At 38.6% G+C, this 20,443-nt stretch overlaps 1 protein-coding gene across 8 annotated transcripts in view; it reads right to left on the reverse strand.

The window, feature by feature from the left end:
- Nucleotides 1–19,996, reverse strand: part of PCLO (piccolo presynaptic cytomatrix protein) — a 419,720-nt gene extending 399,724 nt beyond the window's left edge. For all 8 annotated transcript variants that reach the window (XR_006298484.1, XM_043588726.1, XM_043588723.1 and 5 more), the window contains exons 1-2: nucleotides 19,523–19,996; nucleotides 11,670–13,527 (exon numbers count right to left, since the gene is read on the reverse strand). Coding sequence is in view for 7 of the 8 variants with exons in the window: in XM_043588726.1 (XP_043444661.1) it covers nucleotides 11,670–13,527; nucleotides 19,523–19,782 (2,118 nt within the window). In the remaining variant the exon portion in view is untranslated. The remainder of the gene's footprint in view (nucleotides 1–11,669; nucleotides 13,528–19,522) is intronic.
- Between the last annotated feature and the right edge of the window lie 447 nt (nucleotides 19,997–20,443).

Genomic DNA, 20,443 nt, shown 5'->3' on the forward strand with positions numbered 1-20,443 from the left:
TACATATCTTTTTTTTTTAAGTTTATTTATTTTTGACAGAGAGAGAGCGTGCACACTCACAAGCACGTGTGCAAGTGGGGGAGGGGCAGAGAGAAAGAGAGAACTTGGGGCTTGAACTAATGTGAGATCATGACCTGAGCAGAGGTCAAGAGTCAGGCACTTAACTGTGCCACCCAGGCACCCTTCAAAGCTACAGATCTTTAATTCAGTCAGGTGCTCACTGGAATTAAGATAATCATTTGTACATTGAGTTGGAAAGAAAAAAAAATACGTTTTCAAAAAATATACTAAATGCTTAAAGTATATTAAATTTTTGTAAAAAACAACAAAATTTCATGAGTATTTTAGCCTCTTTTAAGCTTTCTGTGAGTGGGAGCCACTTATAACTTGTATTTATTCAAATTTTATGTAGTTGTACGTATGCCCATTTTCAAGAATGTCTTTAAGGAAACTCTTATTTTATTTTGTCATATTCTATTGTATTTTTAACATTTATTTAAGTAATCTCTACATCCAAGGTAGGGCTCAAACTCACAACCCTGAGATCAAGAATCACACACTCCTCCGAATGAGCCTGCCAGATACCCCAGAAAATGTTATTTTAAAATTACACTTAATAACCTTTATATTATTTGCAATTTTTTGTAGACCCCATCCACATTTTTCATTACCATTTATTTCCTTCTGACCACTTTTTAAATCCTTCTTCTGTAACGTTTAAAAACATAAATTTATACATTAAAATTTTTCCGAACTTTTGTAACTACAGAATTCCCAATCACATATTCACATTATAATGCCTACCACTGACTTATTTTCTTTTGTTGAAGCAGAAATCTGGTCTTACGAGTTGTTCCATGAATTCTGAAAATTCTAACTTTGCTGAACAAATGATACAAATGTCATATCTCCATCAATTGTTTTACAACTGATTTTTAAAATCTGTGTTTTTGATTAAAGAAAAACATAGAAAAAGTGGTTAATTGTTTTATATTCAGGTGAGACTGGATCTTATCTATATAAACTTCATTATATTCTATTCTACAAACAAGTTTCCATCCTCACTTGCTAAATTATCACCCCTCCTTTTAGACTCTGAGTTCAATTCTTGACGCTGAAAAAAGTTATCAACTTCATCATCTATATTTTCAAAATCTAACAGAGTGGCTAGCAAAGAGTAGAGCTCACAGTTTTCTTAAATAACAAAAAGAACTCAGCAGTATAAAGCTCTGGTTTGAGCAACAGTGAGTAGGAAGGTATAAAACCACTGTTCTTGGACCTCAGTTTTGTTTACACTAAATTCCAAAAATAAACTGCCGCCAAGTAATTTTTTTTAACTTTAAGAATATGTAAAATTTACACACATGCACACATTCTTTCTTTAACCTACAAATTTAAGGAGTGGTCTATTTAAAGAGAACATGGTCTCTTATAAAAAATGATGCTGGGGCGCCTGGGTGGCGCAGTCGGTTAAGCGTCCGACTTCAGCCAGGTCACGATCTCGCGGTCCAGGAGTTCGAGCCCCGCGTCGGGCTCTGGGCTGATGGCTCAGAGCCTGGAGCCTGTTTCCGATTCTGTGTCTCCCTCTCTCTCTCTGCCCCTCCCCCGTTCATGCTCTGTCTCCCTCTGTCCCAAAAATAAAAAAAAAATTTAAAAAAATGATGCTAAATTTGGGCTCAGCAGATCTAAGTTCTTGTATGGGATTCACTACTAAGTAATTTTGTGACCGTATAAGTCACCTCAAGTCCCTAACTTCATTTTATCACTGACAAATGGAGTTAACAATGATGACACTATCCCTACTTACCTTTCAGAATTTTTATAAAGATTCACAATAATGACAATAATAAAAAAAAATGTTTATCTACTAGTTTCAATTTCAAAGCACTTCCACTTATATTGCCAAATGTGATTTTTTACTTTATGAATATTTTTAGACCTAAGAAAACTAAATATTAAAAAAAACAGAATGGCCTGATCAAACCATACATCAAGTAAGCAGCTGAGCTAGGGTTCATATGCACACTTTTCAAGTCTAAAATCCCATACTGCTTCCAGTTTTCCAAAGGGCCATCTGATGGTTAATTTATAAAGAAACACTGAAGATTTCAAATGACTTTACAATATGAGTTCTGATTGCTTTACTCTCTTTACTCACCTTTAAAATGTGAATACCACCTTATTAAAAGAGCATTAAATGACAAAAGTCATATAGAGATCCTAGTCCACAGTCTGAAATGCATAGTGTTCAAACTAAGATCTCTCCTTTCTGTGACCAAAGACCTATCTCCCTTTTTTACTAAAGGAAGAAAAAGGCAAGAAGCACTGTTTATGGGAAAGCTGTTGCTCCTTTATCAAAGGTAACTAGAACAACTTCAAAGTAAATTCAGAGGAATATCAGCAAAAATATGTACGTGTGAGGGGCAAAGCTAGGAGGACATCCCAGATGTTCTGATGCCTTACTGATGCACTTGATGTGGGCACTACTTTAAGGAAAATAATTATAAACTTCTACCAGACTATTTACATCTTTATCTTCAAGGTACTATCTTTGACATATTTGCAAGGAAGAGCTCATTTTAATCTAAGCTAATTAAGATATGGAAGGGGAGCAAGTGTTAGATATGTTTTCTCAAGGGATGTGAACAATGAGCAAGTTGACCCAGCACTTTATTAAGTTTACTGATCCAGTAAATGATTTGTGTAGGTGTGGGTATCTGCTTTCACAACAGAACATCTGTCCTTACCAAGTTATATATATCATCATACCAGGACAATAATATGTAACAACAGCCTTAGTAGACATTATAAAAGCCAAAAGCTGGATACGCAGAAAGTCACCTGAAACGTCTAGTCATTTAAGAGCTGAAAATGAAAAAAAACAAAAAAAGGCTTTGATGCTAATGACTAAACTTAATGGGTAGAGCATGAGAAATATTTGTTTTATACAGGGAACATCCAAGTCATGAGAAAGACGTTGCAAATTGAAGCATATCAAAAAATGAGAGCTAAATAAATATGGTGTCTGTAGACATATTTAAGTAATATAGAGCTTTAAATGACTAACTGGGTATTTCTATTCATTTAAATTCATTAGAAAACTATTTTAAAGGAAGAGAAATTCTGTTAAAATCAAGATATCCTTTACTTAAATCCTATTAATGATACCATATGGATTCTCAGAGAATAGCAAAAAAAAAAAAAAAAAAAAAAGTCCTTTGACTTCAGAATATAAGAACCTTGTATTTAGCATCAACAGCATCTATTTCCCTTCACTGGATTCACGTAAAAATGCTGTCAGTTACAGGCACCTGGGTGGCTCAGTTGGTGAAGCCTCCAACTCTTGATTTCAGCTCAAGTCATGATCTCACCATCATGAGATCAAACCCCATGTCAGGCTCTGTGCTGACCATGGAACCTGCTTAAGATTCTTTCTCCCTCTCCCTCTCTCTCTCTCTCTCTCTCAAAATAAAACAAATGAACAAACAACAACAACAACAACAACAAAACAGCGTCAGTTAAAGCATACACGGCTGTGACTAAGAATGTATTAAAAACTGACCAAATTTCCCATTACAGGCATAAGGCCCTTCAGGTCACCATTGTTATTTAGAACCCAAAATTCCTGGCACTTCATCTAGTAAAATGCTCATGCTGAAGATGTAAAAATCAAGAATCTAAATCCTTTATTCATTCTGACACATCATATAAATTGTTCCACCAATCATTTGATGAATGAGGGTTTTTTTAAGTGTTAATTGTAACATGAATTTACAAGGTTAAAAAAAAAAAGTACAAAAAAGGTATGACATTAAAGGTAAAACCTTCTCTCTCTACCACCAAGCCTAACTCTCCAGAATCAGTGTTAAGTTTTGCTTTGATTTTTTCTTGTGGTTGCCATTATAGTATCAAATAAGTTTTGATCTATAAATTTAAAATATTATGAATTTTTACCTTACTACAGAAGCTACAGTTCTTCAAGACAACCTTATATTACCACTACTTTAGGACTGTCTTAAGCAATCTCCAAGAAATTATGTTTAATGAACTATGTATTTTTAACACACAATAAAATAAGGCATAACTTTTTCAGTTTGATTTCTGTATCATGTAATATCATGTCACATTCTACCACCGTTTTGTAATCACATTTTCCATCCATTCTTTTTATTTTCCATTTTAATAAAAGAACTTCCTCTACTGATTATGATGTATGTATAGATAGGTACACATGTACATATAGACAGAGAGAGAGGTGATAACTTGCCTGCATTCTTTCATGTGTTAACACATTCTTAAGCGCCCTCACACTCTCTCCCGATATCTTGCCGAGGTACAGAATTCATCTTATCATCCTATCTAGAAACTTAAAGAAAGTGCTCCCTATCTACTGTCTTCTATGCTGATTATAAGGATTGTAGCTGTTTGATTTCTCATCTTTTTTTTGTAGATGATATCATTTTTCTCTGTGGAAGCCTTTCCAGTTTTCTCCTTATCTTTGGAAATCTGATATTTACCAGGATACACCTATCAGTCATTTTATCAATTCTGCATGGCCAGTGGGTAGGCCTTTATAATCTGAAGACTTCAATCTTTCTTTACCTCAGAGAAATTTCTTCTGGAGCTTATCTCCACCATCTTGATTCTTTCTTTCTGTAACTCCTATTAGAGTTCTTTGATACACTCTCCATGATTTTTAATATTTCTCTTAGGGCCCCAGATCCCCCAGAGTTATAAATAACCACCTCCCCAAAATGTCTACAACTCCATTGGCAGGCATCCAGAAACAGCCCCACATCGGAGATAAAATGCCCATTCTCCAGTCTCTATATTACTACAGGAAGTAGTAAAGAGGAAAATCTCAGAGTTCTATACCTTCCTAGGTGCATTCCCCACTCGTTCCTTCCTTAACCATTCCAAAATCCAAGCTTTCGCTACAACTATATACACAAATTAAACCTTTAGTCACTATTAAAAATACCAGATTCCCAAGTTCTCTATCAGTTTCAAGCCTCTAATCCTTCAATGGGAATGAGAGAACTCTCACCACCCAACGCCTCCCACCCATGGTCCAGGCTATAACCTTCTGCTACTTCATTTCTCTCAATAACATTTATCACCAGCTGTCACACTATGTATTTTATGTGTTTATCACTCTTAGTAGAATACACACTGCATGAGGAGAGAATTTCTGTGTACTGTGTTCACTCTTAGATGCCCAAAGTCTAAAACGGTGCCTGAAACACAGTAAGGGTTCGGTAAGTAGTTGCCTAATTTTTTAAATTGCTCTACAATCTGGAAAAATCTTAGGCCTTTTCCAGACCATCAAGTGGGCCCAATGAAATTTGAGCATGCTAATTATTTATGGAATATTCTCTTAAACAGTTCTTAAGAACAGTAAGAATTTTTATAAGTTGTTTATATGTCCCGAATGAATGCTCTCCTAGGAGGTCACGTGTTTTTTCTTTTGTTTTGTTTTTCACTGTTTCACCTGTGTCCTTCATGTGGTATCATTGCTAAAATGTCAAGTTAAGTCTCTTCAAGCCTGTCATTTACAGTGAATGTCTCCATTATTTACTAGGTAATCATCAGAGGCTTTTCTGTATTCATGGACAGTTCTGCCTCTCCATTCATCCTCTCCTTTAAAGGAGAGGATATGGGACAACAGAGGGTCAGTGTTCAAGTAAGGACAGCTTTACAGGACAGGAACAGATCAGAGTGGTTGACTCACAGTTGAGTAATGTTTTATTTGTTTTCGCCTTTAAATCATTCCATTGTGTGAGAATGGCATTATTTCTAATTCTCTTCCAAAGTCCCTAGTTTTCTCATGAGGGGCCATTAGGCAGCTCATCCCTTCATTTGGAGAATTCTTTGGCTTTGGCTCGAGGGAAAGTAAAATAAAGACTCTCCCTACCGTCTTCCCATTGGAGATTAGGAAAGAGTCCACTAGTCATATTTGTTCCTACTGCAATTCTTTAATTTGTTGTTCGATCACTACCCATAGCCCATCACTGCTTTCTGTATTTGTTCATTTCTAGCTTAGAGCTTAGAGAGCTTCCCTGAGGAAGCCACTTGTTTGATGGTTTCCTTGGTTCTTTTTCTGTCATCGTCTTCCCATTTTCTATCTTCTAGAAATTCAACATGCCAACTTATACTGCTGGTGGTCTTCCCTAACTTCTGGAAAGACCTTTTAAAAAGTGAGACCTTTGGAGATAGGAGGTGAACTTACGTGTGCCAGTCTTCCTTTTTAAGAGGAACTGTGTTATCGACTTTACTTAGAACTTGAGGTGAGAAGACCTCTGTGCTAAATCAGCAAGCAACTAAGAGGAGAATATCCCCTTTTCTAAACATTCTTCCAGCTACTCTACCATCAGGAAGCTCTTAACAGGTTTTCTTTCTCCACAGGCTCCAGCCTCCTGACATTTGGCAGAGCTCTACTCCTTCCCACTAGTTCTTAACACATTTTCCACATTTCCGCCCTTAGTTTCTCTCACCAGTAACAGAAGATGCAGCCATCCTATCCACCTCAAAGAGGTGTCCAGTTAAGTCATTTTGCCAACCTAAAGAACTTGCACCATTTTTTGTTTTGTTTTGCTTTAATAAATGGAGGGAATTTATATGCAGGTCTAGGTGTGTTTGTTTTGGGGATTTTTTTGTTTTGCTTTTGTTTTGTTTTTTAGCTCCTGAAATATGGCCATGTTTTTGTTCAATAAAATACCTGGTATCATCCAAGAGACTGATTAACCTATGGTCCATTATAATCAAAAATAAATATGACCAAAAAAAGCACCTTAACTAACATTTGGTTCATTATCAACATACTGAAAAATGGCAAGTCATTTCATACATTACAAAATTTGACAAGAGCCAGGAGAATTTTCAGACATGAGGGACAAGTCTTTAAATTTCTCCCTAAATCTTGCCGCAGGCTATGTATCAAAAGATATCTAGTATATGAACAATAAAAACAACGAGAAAAAGTGCTTTTGTTGTTATGTAGAAAGCAAATGTTCAGTTTCTGTGTCAGAAAGGAAGCCCAAAGAGAGAGCCTGCATTGTTGAGGTTTATTCCATTAATGGACTGGTAAGAAAAGATAGCTATAAACTCCTCTTGGCATCAAAAGTTTAGGCTTAGAGCCAGTACATTCTTAACATTTATTTGGAGCAGCACACATTCTGACAGTCACCAGAGTGGATGGTTTAAATACCATCCTCTTCACATAGATATTTGAGCTAAGGTGTGTGTGTGTGTGTGTGTGTGTGTATGACAGGAGTAGGAGAAAGCTCACAAGTCTAGTTAAGAAAGTCAAATCCCCTTCCCTAAAGCTTGCTGTCAGAGTGATGATACCTCTCCAGTCCTTCCTCCCCAGATCAGTATCCATTTAAGAGCCAGGATGTTCATAAGCACATATTGTCATAATTCTGATACATTGGTAATGAAAAATATCAGAGAAATCCTCCTAGTCTTTTCAAGAAGTGATACAAGAGAGCAGTATTCTATTTAATCCACAGACTACAAAAGTAATAATACTGAGTTACTTGCATACTCAAACTTGAAAACAGTAAATCAATGTAAATTAAAGAATTAAAGAACATCCCGCCTCTGTCCCTGTCCTGCATAGAAAAACTGTCTACTCAGTCTGAATATTTGAGGGCAATGTGACCCAGAGCACTACATCCTCTTCAGAAGATGCAGAAAAGTTCACTTCTTCATGGATCCATAGAACAGCTCAGAAATGGTGATTGTTTCCAAAATTTCATCTATCTTATTATCTTTTGAAATAGAAGCTCCCAGCCTCTCTCCAGAGGTCTAATTTCTCAACTCTGACCCCCTTGAATATTCAGGAGTGAGGAACTGCCCATTTGGTGGACAGGATTAGGAAAGATGCCTTCTTAAAAGAGTTCAGAATTAGTAGCTCAGTCGGTTAAGTGTCCGACTTCAGCTCAGGTTAATGATATCATGGTTCGTGGGTCTGAGCCCCATGTCGAGCTCTGTGCTGACAGCTAGGAGCCTAGAGCCTGCTTCGGATTCTGTGTCTCCCTCTTTCTCTGACTCTCTCTCTCTCTCTCTCTCTCTCAAAAATAAAAATAAACATTAAAAAAAATTAAGAGTTTAGAATTAGAACTCAGATGACATTTTTACTTATGGGGGAAAAATAAAGTTGAAAGAAATGTCAAGTTAAATCAAATAATCAGATGGCTCTTGATTGCTACCTCAGAACCCAACAACTTATGATATTGTATCCAAGTATAAAAAAAAAAAGGTGAGAGTACACTTTAAAAGTTAAATCTTATCCACATTGCATTATATTGTAACTCTAAAAGCACTTAACGCATTTAAAAATACTTTATCATACAAATGTTCAGATAATCCTAATAATCCAATGTGTTGGGTAGAGAATAGATTATTATATTCATTTTCAAATGGCATCCTTGCTACAGAAAGTTTAAATGATTTGCCCAAGTTCATCTCAACAATAATGGGAATGTGTTCCTTTAATGAGCTAGGGAGGTAGACCTGCCCTCATAGTCCCAACTCCTTTTATAAGTGTCTATATTCCTGCTATTCTTCACATTTCCAACTCAAATTCTTCTGTTTTCATAAAGATCATTATGATACCCAGACCTCACCCCACCCCCACGACTGATAGTGATGTTTTCTTCCTCTGACCTCATAGCACTTTATCTCTGCTTCTACCATAAGTAAATATATTGGGAATCAGGAGATTCGGTTTGAATTCTGCTTGGTTATTTACTGCCATGAAGATCCAAGTAGCCACAGTAACCACTTGAACACTAGTTTTCTCACTATTAGAAAAGAGAAAACTATAGTACAGATAATATATGCCCATGGAATTTTTTGGAAATTTAAGTTTGATTAAACCAGTAGGAAAGAACTATGTTAAATGTAAAGCCCAACACAAAGTTACTTTTCATATACATATTTTTCTTTCTTATATCCACTTTTATTTCCCCTATTTCCTGGAAGAAAGACTCCATATCCAGTGAATACTTGATTCCGTCACAGCACTCATTGGTGCTTCACAAGAAGCATTTGATACAAACTTCTAAAATGAATGAATGATCAAATGTATGACTACATTAATCAAGTAAGTTTCGTAAAGCAGCATGTTCATCACCACCTGCTAAACGTTGAAGGCCAAAATCTAACTTCAACTTCTCTCCAATCTCATTGTCTATTTTCCCCCACCACGTCAGCCAACCTAGATTTACCTCTGATTCCTTAAATACACCGTAAATTTTTCTGGCTCTAGGTCTTGGACCAGATCATCATCCCCTTTCACGTCCTTTATCTGTTGGAATAGTATCCATCCTTACAAACCTAGCTCAAATGCCATTTTCTCCATGAAGCTTTCCTTAATCTCACTCACTAGAAATGACGCTTCCTATTCCACAGTATTTGTTCATCTCTCATTGCTCTTATCATGTGACCACATAGTACGTTTCCTTATGTATTATGTAACCTAATACTCTGATTGTGTTATGATCAGCCTTATGTTTTAGTTATCTTTATATCCTGGCAAACCTATGTTAAAATGTCTTCCATATAACAGGTACTCAAATAATATACATGGCTTCAAAGTCCAACTGCATGTTTCTGCTTTATAAATTGGCAAATGACATTTTATGAAATGATCATCCATTGCTTTAAGTCATTATTACTGTACATTCCTATCAATGTCATATAGTACGAGCAGAAAGAAATCTTCATTAAAATTTTAAAAGCTACCAACATATAAACAAACTTCTTATAATCCAATTTCTGCTATAATTTGAAAGCAGCATGTTCTTATTAATTGCAATGTTATCATTAAAAATGACCTATCTGGGGGTGCCTGGGTGGCTCAGTCGGTTGGGTGTCCAACTTCGGTTCAGGTCATGATCTATGAGCCCCGCATTTGGCTTTGTGCTGACAGCTCAGAGCCTGGAGCCTGCTTTGGATTCGGTGTCTCATTCTCTCTGCCCCTCCCCCACTTGTGCTCTGTCTTTCTCTGCCTCTCAAAAATAAATAAATGTAAAAAAAATTTTTTTTAATGGCTTATCTGGAAAGTTGAGGTAGTCAATATGACTTTGGGATAAGAAGAGCAAATGATACTTTAGAAAAAAACCAGAAGTTGGCACATTTTTAATTTACATCATTTTTATCTCTCCTTGGCAGCAAACATCCCAACTAATCTAACAGCTACCAATGATCATCAATGCTGTTATTATTGTAACATAGACTTCATTTATAACAAGGGTACACAAGTTTTCTCTCTCGGGGATATTTAAATCACACAATCCTTCATCGCCTGCTGTCAGCTCCTTCCTGGGCTGTTCGCAGACATAATGTACACATAAGCCACTAACAGCTGTCCTCCAGACAAACTAAGTGATTTCTGCACCTTCTCATCGGGTGGGAGCCACCAGATTTCTTTTAAAAATGTATTCTTCTGGCCTCTCTGTTCTCACTTATCTCATTATGTCACCTTCCCTGTATTATTTCTTAACTCCAGAGAATTTCTGAGTGGTTTTTTGTTGTTGCTGTTTTGTGTTTTGTTTGTTTTGTGTTTGTTTGTTGCTGTTTGGGGCTTTTGTCCCTTCTCCTTGAATGTCCCCAAATCTCCACCTATCAAAATCTGATTTTATCCAGGGCCTTTAAGTGCTAGGTTAACATTAACTGAATTCTTGAGAATTATTTTTCTGTCCTCAATCAGAGTAAACAATGATGAACAATCATTTGTCACTACTGGCCCCTTTATGATTTGATAGTCAGGAAGGCATACCCAAAGACTTAAAAATATAAAATATGATCCTTCTGAGAATACACCCATCAATGTTGAACCTGCTCTTATGACTTCTTCATTTTACGAACTGACTTATGCTGTTATTAATGACTCTCAACTAATAAGTGAAACATTACTTCATAAGGTATATCAGAATCACTGGCAGGAAAAGGAGAGGTATAGTTTGGAAAAGTGTACTTAATTTTATATTAAAATTGTTTTTATGGGGCTCCTGGGTGGCTCAGTCAGTTAAATGTCTGACTTCAGCTCAGTTCATGATCTCACGGCTTGAGTTCAAGCCCCACATCAGGTTCTATGCTGACAGCTCAGAGCCTGGAGCCTGTTTCAGATTCTGTGTCTCCCTGTCTCTCTGTCCCTCCCCCACTCACGCTCTGTCCCTCTCTCAAAAATAAACATTAAAAAATGTTTAAAATTGTATTTATAATGGGAAAACATGGTCCACTTTTTTCGCAGCACAGAAATGATCCCAGTTAAGAGTACCATAATTTTGGAAGGCAGGAGTATGAATTTAAAAGTTAAAGTAATTATCACTGGATGGTAAGTAATAATAAATAGTGTGGATCTTACAGAGTGCAATGAGTATATGCTCGGCATCTTTGATTTCATTTCGACTTTATATGCCAAAGTTATCAGAAATTGTGGCAGCATTTTGGGCTTATTATTGGAGAAATGGCTTAAAACTTTTTTTTTTTTCCTAAATTTACAATTAGAGAAGAAAAAGAGAAAGGAAGGAAGGAGAGGGAGAAAGGAAGGACAAGAGAAAAATAATGCCATCCTATCATACCAGTGATAAACCAAACACCATTTGTGTAAGCAATGATAATGGTTTAAGAGCATGAACACAATAAATAAACACACTCACCTCGGTTAAATGAGGATTGGGATTAAAACCACACAGGCTACACACAGTGGTTTGACACTCAGTGCATGTGTTAAAATTGGCCTTTTCTGGAACATGCAACAGAAGTTCAGTGGTATTGCAAAGAGGACAGATGGTTTTAGGGAGGCCTTGTCCTGGAGTCTGGGCTGCAGATGGAGCAGTGGATGGCTGAGGAGGTTTCCCAGCTTCTGTTTGGCTTACTGGTTTTGTAGACGGCTGAGCTGAAGGCTTTGCCGGGCCTGGCTGTTGAGGTGGGGGCTTTGCTGGGCTGGGCTGCTGAGAAGGGGGCTTTGCCGGGCCTGGCTGTTGAGGTGGGGGCTTTGCCGGGCCGGGCTGCTGAGAAGGGGGCTTTGCTGGGCCAGGCTGCTGAGGAGGGGGCTTTACCGGGCCAGGCTGCTGAGGAGGGGGCTTTGCCGGGCCAGGTTGCTGAGGAGGGGGCTTTGCCAGGCCAGGCTGCTGAGGAGGGGGCTTTGCCGGGCCAGGCTGCTGAGGAGGGGGCTTTGCCGGGCCAGGCTGCTGAGGAGGGGGCTTTGCCGGGCCAGGTTGCTGAGGAGGGGGCTTTGCTGGGCCAGGCTGCTGAGGAGGGGGCTTTGCCGGGCCAGGTTGCTGAGGAGGGGGCTTTGCCGGGCCAGGTTGCTGAGGAGGGGGCTTTGCTGGGCCAGGCTGCTGAGGAGGGGGCTTTGCCGGGCCGGGCTGTTGAGGTGGGGGCTTTGCCGGGCCGGGCTGTTGAGCAGGAGTTTTTCCTGTCCCTGGCTGCTGACCCAGAGACTTTGTTGCCCCAACTTGCTGAGATGGAGTCTTTGCAGGCCCAGGTGGCTGAGCTGGAGACTGTGACCCAGGCTGGTGAGCTGGAGATTTTGGTGTCCCTGGCTGCTGGGCTGGGGGCTTTGCTGGCCCTGGCTGCTGAGATGGAAGTTTGTCTGACCCAGCCTGTTGAGTTTGAGGCTTCGCAGGCCCAACAGGCTGAGCTGGAGACTTTGGCCCAGGCTGCTGAGCAGTAGGCTTTGTTGTCCCTGGTGGCTGGGCTGGGGGCTTTGCTGTCCCCGGCTGTTGAGCTAGGGCCTTCGCTGGCCCTGTTTGCTGAGCTAAGGGCTTTGCAGGCCCAGGCTGTGCTGTAGCAAGTTTTTCAGGTCCAGGCTGCTGGGCTGGAGGTTTTCCAGGACCTCCCTGCTGAATAGGTGGTTTGGATGGGCTTTGCAAAGAGGGTTTAACTGATTCTCCCCTTAGTGTGTCTGACTGCTTTGTCTGAGGCCTGGTTGCATCTCTTTGAAGGGGCAATTGTGCCTGGTCTGTCTGAGGAGCCTGGGTAAGCCCCTCAATTGGCTTTCCTGTCCCTGAAGGTTGTAATTTAATCTTCTCTGGTTGCTGAGAAGATACTGATCTGGGAGAGCCATCCTGCTGCAGTGGGACCCTCGCAGGTCCTTGCTGCTTAGGAACTGGCTTAGGTGACTGTTGTGGTGGAGGTTTTGTGATTCCTTCGGGTTTTCCCTGTTCTTTCTGAGCCATTTTCTGTTTCTTGGCAGTTTCTTCCTGGGATGAATCAGTGTCTGATATCAAATCAAAAGGATTAAATTTATTTACAACCGAGGAGACAGCACTTAAAGGGTTAACCTCTGAGAGGAAGCCAGGCATCATACTAGACTTGTGCTCTTCCTTCAGATCAGTTCTGGACTTTGATTCTTTCAAGCTAATAGTGGAAGGACTCCTTCCAGGCAACTTCTGCTCTGACCTCAAAGTGTCTGTAGTTCTACTCTTACTGAGACCAGGCGGAGCTGAACGCCCTGGGTCCGGCGGTTTCCCTGATTGTTTTGGAGGATGACTACTATCCAACTCTTGTTTCCTAGAAGAGTGAAACAAAAAGAAGTAAAAATAATGGAAATTATCCCAACTCTAAATAATATGAAAAAGCTATTACTTTCTTACAGTCTCAAAATTACGCATGTATAAATATAATTAGAACACATTTTTGCAGTCTCCTGTACGTGACCAGAAAAGGTTTAATCCCTCTGTTACTTTCTTTACATGGGTAGAGATTTTCAAGAAGGTAAACAAAAAGAGAAAAAAACAAAAACAATACCGGCTACCGTAAGTCATGAAAACATAGGAAATCTAGCTAGACATTATTTATAATAGTTTACATTTACACTTAATAGAATCCAGCCATACTTAACACCTAATTATATTAAACTGATAAATCAAGGCAATGCCATGTTCTAGTACGTTCATGTTCAAAGAATGTTATTCTTCCAAATACTAGCAGCACCAAGAATTAAAACTAATCATTTTAAAATGTGGGAGTTTGTTCCAAAAAAAATTTTTTTGATGTTGTTTGTGTGTCTTACTTGATTACAAGAATTAAATTAGTCACATATGGCACGTGTGACATCTGGGAAATGTTTAGTAAAGGAAGTTATGTCAGGCATTTCCAGGGGCTGAGAAAGTTGATAGTCTATTCAATTTTACTCTATTCTGTCTACAAAGAAAATATCATTAAATATTATCCTTATTAAACTTCATAAAATGAAAAGTCCTACTTTGATTAATTAGAAATTTTTGAGAAATAATTCCCTATTTCTTGTAGAAGAAAAATATTATGTCATTTAATTATTATTCCAATAGCTAATACTTAATGAGATCTCTATGCAAAATAACAATTGATACTTAGAGAATCTCGAGATACAGCCTGCTATACAACTAGTAATAAGCTGGTTGTGACCCCATTTTTGAAGGTATTGTTACTTTTCTCAGAAGAAAATATATAATAATCTCTTAATGTTTTGTGTAACACTCTTGGCATTGTTAGGCTATTAGTAATATTATTCATTATTAACAGCTTTAAGAATGTAACTAATCTGCAAAATTTCTTTTAATTCATAGACAAATATACATGATGGATTTTTTTTAACAGTTTTGGAAACATGATCACTTTTAAATGACTATGGCTAAATAACTGTAAGTTTTTACTTTTAGCCAAAAATTAAATACATTAATTTTTTTAAATAAGCCATTCTTCACTGATAAAGTTGCAACTAAAAAGGAGATATTAGAATTGTTAACAAATAAAATTATAAGTACTGCATTTGATAATGTAGCTTTTTAATTTTGGAAAAGATTTATTTATTTTTAATTAAAAGAAAAAAGAGAAAGTTATTCAGTAGCACTTAAAATATGAGATAGTCACAATAAAGTTCTGTAAGTTTTGTTTTGTGAAAATTTACTTGCTAATGGGCCAGATTATAAATTTTTAATTTCAGATCATTTAGTACCTAATATGAATTAAGTTTTTGAAGTTCCCCAAAGGATACAGAAATTTGAGTTAGATCAAGTCATAAGGCATAACAGAAAGAAACACAGAAGCATTCCCTCTAGTTAGCAAAAAGTCCAAAGGAAATAATCTATACAAGCCAAGGTATGCAAGAAGTGATTTTCTGATAAAAGATAAATAAATAGAATTCTTAGTTTTGGCAATTCCCTCCAGGAAAAAAAAAAAAAAAGTTAGGAAATTTGAGATAACTGAAATGAGGAACTAAAATTATTACCCTAATTAATTCCAACAATTCTAAGATAGCTATCTTTTAAAAAGCTACGTATTTCCATTTTGGGAAAATGATTTTGAATGTTTCTTTACAGGCCGCAAAAGCCATAGTAAACGACCTAAGATGGATTATTTCCAGAAATTCCACTGTTTAGATCTTCACATTATTCTAGAAATGATCCACATTCAATTAATGAAATCTACCACTCCCATGAAAGGGCACAATCTTAGGAACTTCGTTAGAGAAGTCCCTGTCTTATGAGTAATTATTAGGCATTTTTTTGAATTGGTTCTCTTGTGGAGTCCTAGAGACCTACATTTAAACAGAGTACAAAAGAAATCTATTCTTAATTTAACGAAATCCTCTTGAAAATACTATTAAGCTTAATCATTGTTTGTGTTATTTCACAGAATCCAGCCTATGTACAAAACAAATAAAAAATGAACTTTGCGAATACCAAGTAGTTGTGTTATCAACACCAAAATTCAAAGCAAGCTGCTTCCAGCAGAAATTACAATTGTATGTACTTCCTACAAGTATAAGTTATATAGTCTAACAAAAGCCCTGAGAAAATAGTGACACAGATATGAAGATTGCCCTACAACTTAAACTAATTTCAGTTACTACAATGATGTGAGTTAATGTAAAACATAGAGATGTGGATGTGAGAAATAGAAGGACAATCATTAAAAGAGATATAAGCTTAATCCTGAACAAAAATATAAGGATGTCTTAGCTAACTATGGTCTTTCAGTGAAGTTTTGTTTGGTGTAACAGTTGCTCTGTCAAAAACAAACATGACGAAAATGCAATCTGTGCCTTGTAAACTAGACTGGGACCTCCTAGAGAGGGAATGTGTTTCACTCATCTTTGCATCACTAGAACTGAATCTGTTAACTAGAGAGCATGTTTGATGAGTGAATGAATGAACACATGGATGACAATGAATTGATGAATGTATCAGGTTTTTGTTTTATGCTAGATTAATGCTTCATCAATTCTTTTCAAAGTCTTCTGCAGTCCTTCCAAGGCATAAGTGCAAACATTCTATATGCATTTTAGAGCCTGGGCTTGGCTTGCCACTCTAGGAAGAAAAATGTTTGTTGAGTTGTCTACCAGTTGGAGAGATGCAAAGGAATACTAAAGAAAATAACAGATTCAGTCAGAACTCCTATGAAATATTCTGCTAATCAGAAGCACTTTTCAGTAAAGCCCTTCTCAAACCTGTAGTTGTAAATAGAATGAGTTGACCAAGTAATAAAATTGTCTTCCCCTGGGTCTTTAATAAATCAAAAATTCAGGAACATTTTGTTTGTAACCTGTAACTTCTAGCTTGTAACTACCCATGCTTTAAACAACCTCCTCTTTCATTACTACTGTCATCACCAGATTAGAATTTTTCTTTCATCATTTAGCAGAAAAAATATTTCAGCTACAAATGAGGTAAACAGTATTCAAGGATAAGAATATAAAAGCAGTTGGAATGCTAAAAAAAACTTTTTAATGGAACACATCAGGCAATGACACTTGACAGTGCTGAGTCACATAAAATTTTTGATATTAGAAATACAAGCAACTTCAGGAGTATCTATTCATTTTTATACTGTAGAGGATACTAGGGCTTAAAGTGGCTAATAGATTATCCAAGGCTATAAAACTAGCTAGTCACAGGGGCACCTGGGTGGCTCAGTGGGTTGAGCCTCTGACTTTTGATTTCCACTCAGATCACGATCCCAGTGTCCTGGGATTGAACCCTCCATCAGGCTCCGTGCTGAATGTGGAGCTGCTTAAGATTCTCTGTCTCTGTCTTTCTGTCTCTCTCCGTCTCTGTTTCTCTCTCTCCTTGTGCCCCTCCCCCGCTCACAAGCTCTCTTAAAAAAAAAAAAAAAACAAAACAGTTAGTCACAGATATCTAGTATCTGGACTCCTGGTGGGGGTGGGGAGGGGAGTGGGAGTTCCACTGACTTCCCCACATGTAAAAAAAAAATGTAGATACATCAGAATAACTCCTAACAGTGCATAATTCAATACACAACTTGTCTGAAGCCATCACTGCCAGTGCCATCCACTGCTGAGATTGATATTAGTACTCTTTACAGAGTTCCTTCAAATTAAAATTCAAACAAAAATATCCCTGTCAACTTTTAACCAATCCTCACAATGATTCTACAAGATAGGTAAAACAAGGGTCACTTGCCTTGTTTGAAGCAAGGAAACTGAGGCACAATGGCTGAAACACATATACAATTTGCCTTGAGTCAGTTAAAATGAATAGGATAAGAACTTAGGGTTTTGGGCTCTCAACCCTTATTTAAAAACAAAATACTTCCATGTCTAACTGACACACTTAACCCCTTCAAACCTTAAAAAATTGGATATGCTTTTTTATATATACTTAGAGTGCTTCTAAAAATCTGAATCTAAACCAAGTGTTTCTTTGGTTATCCCATGCGGGGATAATAAATTTCCAAAAATTATGCATCTTTTATAAACATCATTCAGTAAAATATAAGGTTTCAAAAATCAGCATACTGTTTATCTGTTTAGATGAAGCTGTCACCAATAAGTTTTGAGACCACAAATTACCTACTAATAATTCTACTCTAACAAAATTATCAATGGAGAATCTGATATAAGTACTGTATAAAACCAGTTTCATAGGCTGAAATAGTATTTTTCAGCCACCCTCTGAACCAAAGAAAAGTTAGGAATGCAGAAATGAAAGCTCAAACTTTTTCTTGATCTATGTAACCAGGATGCTAAACCTGTTGCATGTACATATTAGGAAAAACTATAGAAGAGCTGACATACATTTCTAAAAAGCTAATAGAAGTACTGTACCTCGTTATTATCCCATAAAAATATAATATATGAGCATTCAAAATTTTCCCAAGTTTTCATCAGTAGAGAAAAATGGTGCATATCATAAGCTGTTAATACTTAAGATAATGGATAGAAAAGGCTTTATACCAAAGAAACAACCCCATATATTACCAGTTAGAAAAACACATCTAATATAAAGGGTCAGGTTTTTACTAGTAGTCGTGGCTTCATTTCAAGAACACAGGATTTTTAGCTGATATATTGTAGAAATTTAAGATTTTATGTTAAAAATATTGCAGCTATCCATGACACTTCTCCTACGTTAAAAGTTATTTGATAAAATTATATGTATATACGTATATGACAGTTTCTAAGTTAAAATATTTTTATGAAATAGAGGATAAGAATCTACACCTACAATACCCAGATCTTTCAATATCTCAAATGAAAATTGTAGGTCTCCCTTCAGTTAACATAAAGCAGGAATGGTTTCAGGACAACGGACAGAGAACTGTTCGCTAAGGGAGGGTGTAAAGTTAAAGGGTTTGTTTACAATAATAAAGGCAGGGCAGGCACAATGATTATACCCTCTTAGGGCTCTAATTAGAAAACAACTAATTTATTAGATGAAGCAAAATGGAGAGCTAGAGAAGGAAATTAATACGGTAATATTACAGAATAGCTCTTAATTGCCTGTGCAAGTTGTCATTTATTTGGTTTGACTTGAAAACTATGTACTGGAAACTAATTTTAAGATAACACAAATTCACATGTTCTAAACTGTAAGATACTTTTGCATAAAAAGAGCAATAGTTTAAAAAATAGCATATGCTAATTCAGAAATACATGTACAGCACCTGCTCCGCTGCGACCGAACCATCTGTCTAATGCCATAATATATTTTAGGGTCCCTCATTGAATATAAAAGGTGTATTCATTCTATACCTTCTACCTAAACAGCTCCTGTTCTCCTCTGGGGGTGGGGTGGGAAGGAAGGACAAATCACCTCCCAGGGAATTAAAGGTATTGTTACAGAAATATTTCAGACATCATTCATAGAGAAAAAGACGCCGAAATGACTGGGGAGGTTTAAACAGAGACAGGTAAACACCCAGTTCTATCCATTTCCCAACACGTCCGTTTTGTATTAATGGAAGACTTCCAGATTAGTAAAACACTGGAGGGCGTCTCTCCACGCCATCCTAGGGGAAAAAGGTTCCAAAAGGCCAAAAATCACAACCTAAAATCACAGTTCCAGGAATGCAACCCTTGACTATCCCACTAGAAACTCTACAATGCATCATTTTTATTCTGCCCAGAGAAGGCTTATGATCTCTTTCTCGTCACCCCATTAGGGAAAATAAAATGAACGGAAACCACATATATGTACTGCCGTGCTGGCACATACGGGTTGGCACATATGTGCACGGGAAGCTGTACATATATGCCTGGACATATACATCATGCTGTGCGTGCCTGTGCATGGAAGACGGCTCCGCAGCGGCCGGGGGAACGCTTCCCTTGGGCAGCCCCTGCGCCCTTGACATGACAGCGGCGATCTGTCTCCTCTCCTCTTCGCTCAGCTGGCTCAGATCCGCCTCCATGCCGGCCGGGATCACGGTGTGCAAGGAGCTCCCCGCCCCGCCAGCCCCTCCTCCGGCTGCCGCCGCCGCCGCCGCCGCCGCCGCCAGCCCTTCCGGGAGCCCTTCCCCTTCCAAGCTCGCCTCGTTGCCCATGGCTCAGAGGGACTCGGGGCCGCTGCGCTCCCTCCTTGCGCTGCGTCCCCGTCGGGAAGCCCGCGGCCCGACGAGCAACCGGAGCCGGGGTCCGCCGTGGGGCGTGCAGGCGGCCGAGTCCCAGGGCTCGGGACCCGGCACCGCTGCCCGGAACGCCAGGCGGGTGTTAGTCCCGCTCGCAGGTGACGCCCGCAGCTGGTGCCTCCTCCATGTTGGACAACTCCCCGAAGCCGCCTCAGCGCCCCGAGTCGGGAGAAGCAGGTCTGAGCAGTGCCAGCCGGGCGCCGTCCGCCCCTCCCACCGGGCCCCGCCTCCTCGCCCGCGCCCTCGCAGTGCGCATGCCTGTCTCGGAACAGGTGATGGCCGCACCCGCGCCCATCCCGTTCTGCGTCGCTCTGTATCCTTCCACACTCTCAGCACCGATTTAAAGGAGCCCGGGGAGAGCGCAGCTGAAAACCGGGACAGCAGCCGGCGTTTCTTTCAGGCATATTTCAGGATGCCTCAACCTGAGTTTTAGCGGATTACAGTCAAGGGGTGGGGAGGGGCTGGAGGGGAGGTGTCAGTTTCCTTCTTTGATTCATGGGATCTGTAGTTTCAAAAAAAAAAAAAAAATTTTTTTTTTTATTTTTTTTTAAGGGAGCGTTTTTAAAGATTTTAGTAA

Source organism: Prionailurus bengalensis, chromosome A2 (genome assembly GCF_016509475.1).
Source record: "Prionailurus bengalensis isolate Pbe53 chromosome A2, Fcat_Pben_1.1_paternal_pri, whole genome shotgun sequence".
NCBI classification, from domain to species: Eukaryota; Metazoa; Chordata; class Mammalia; order Carnivora; family Felidae; genus Prionailurus; species Prionailurus bengalensis.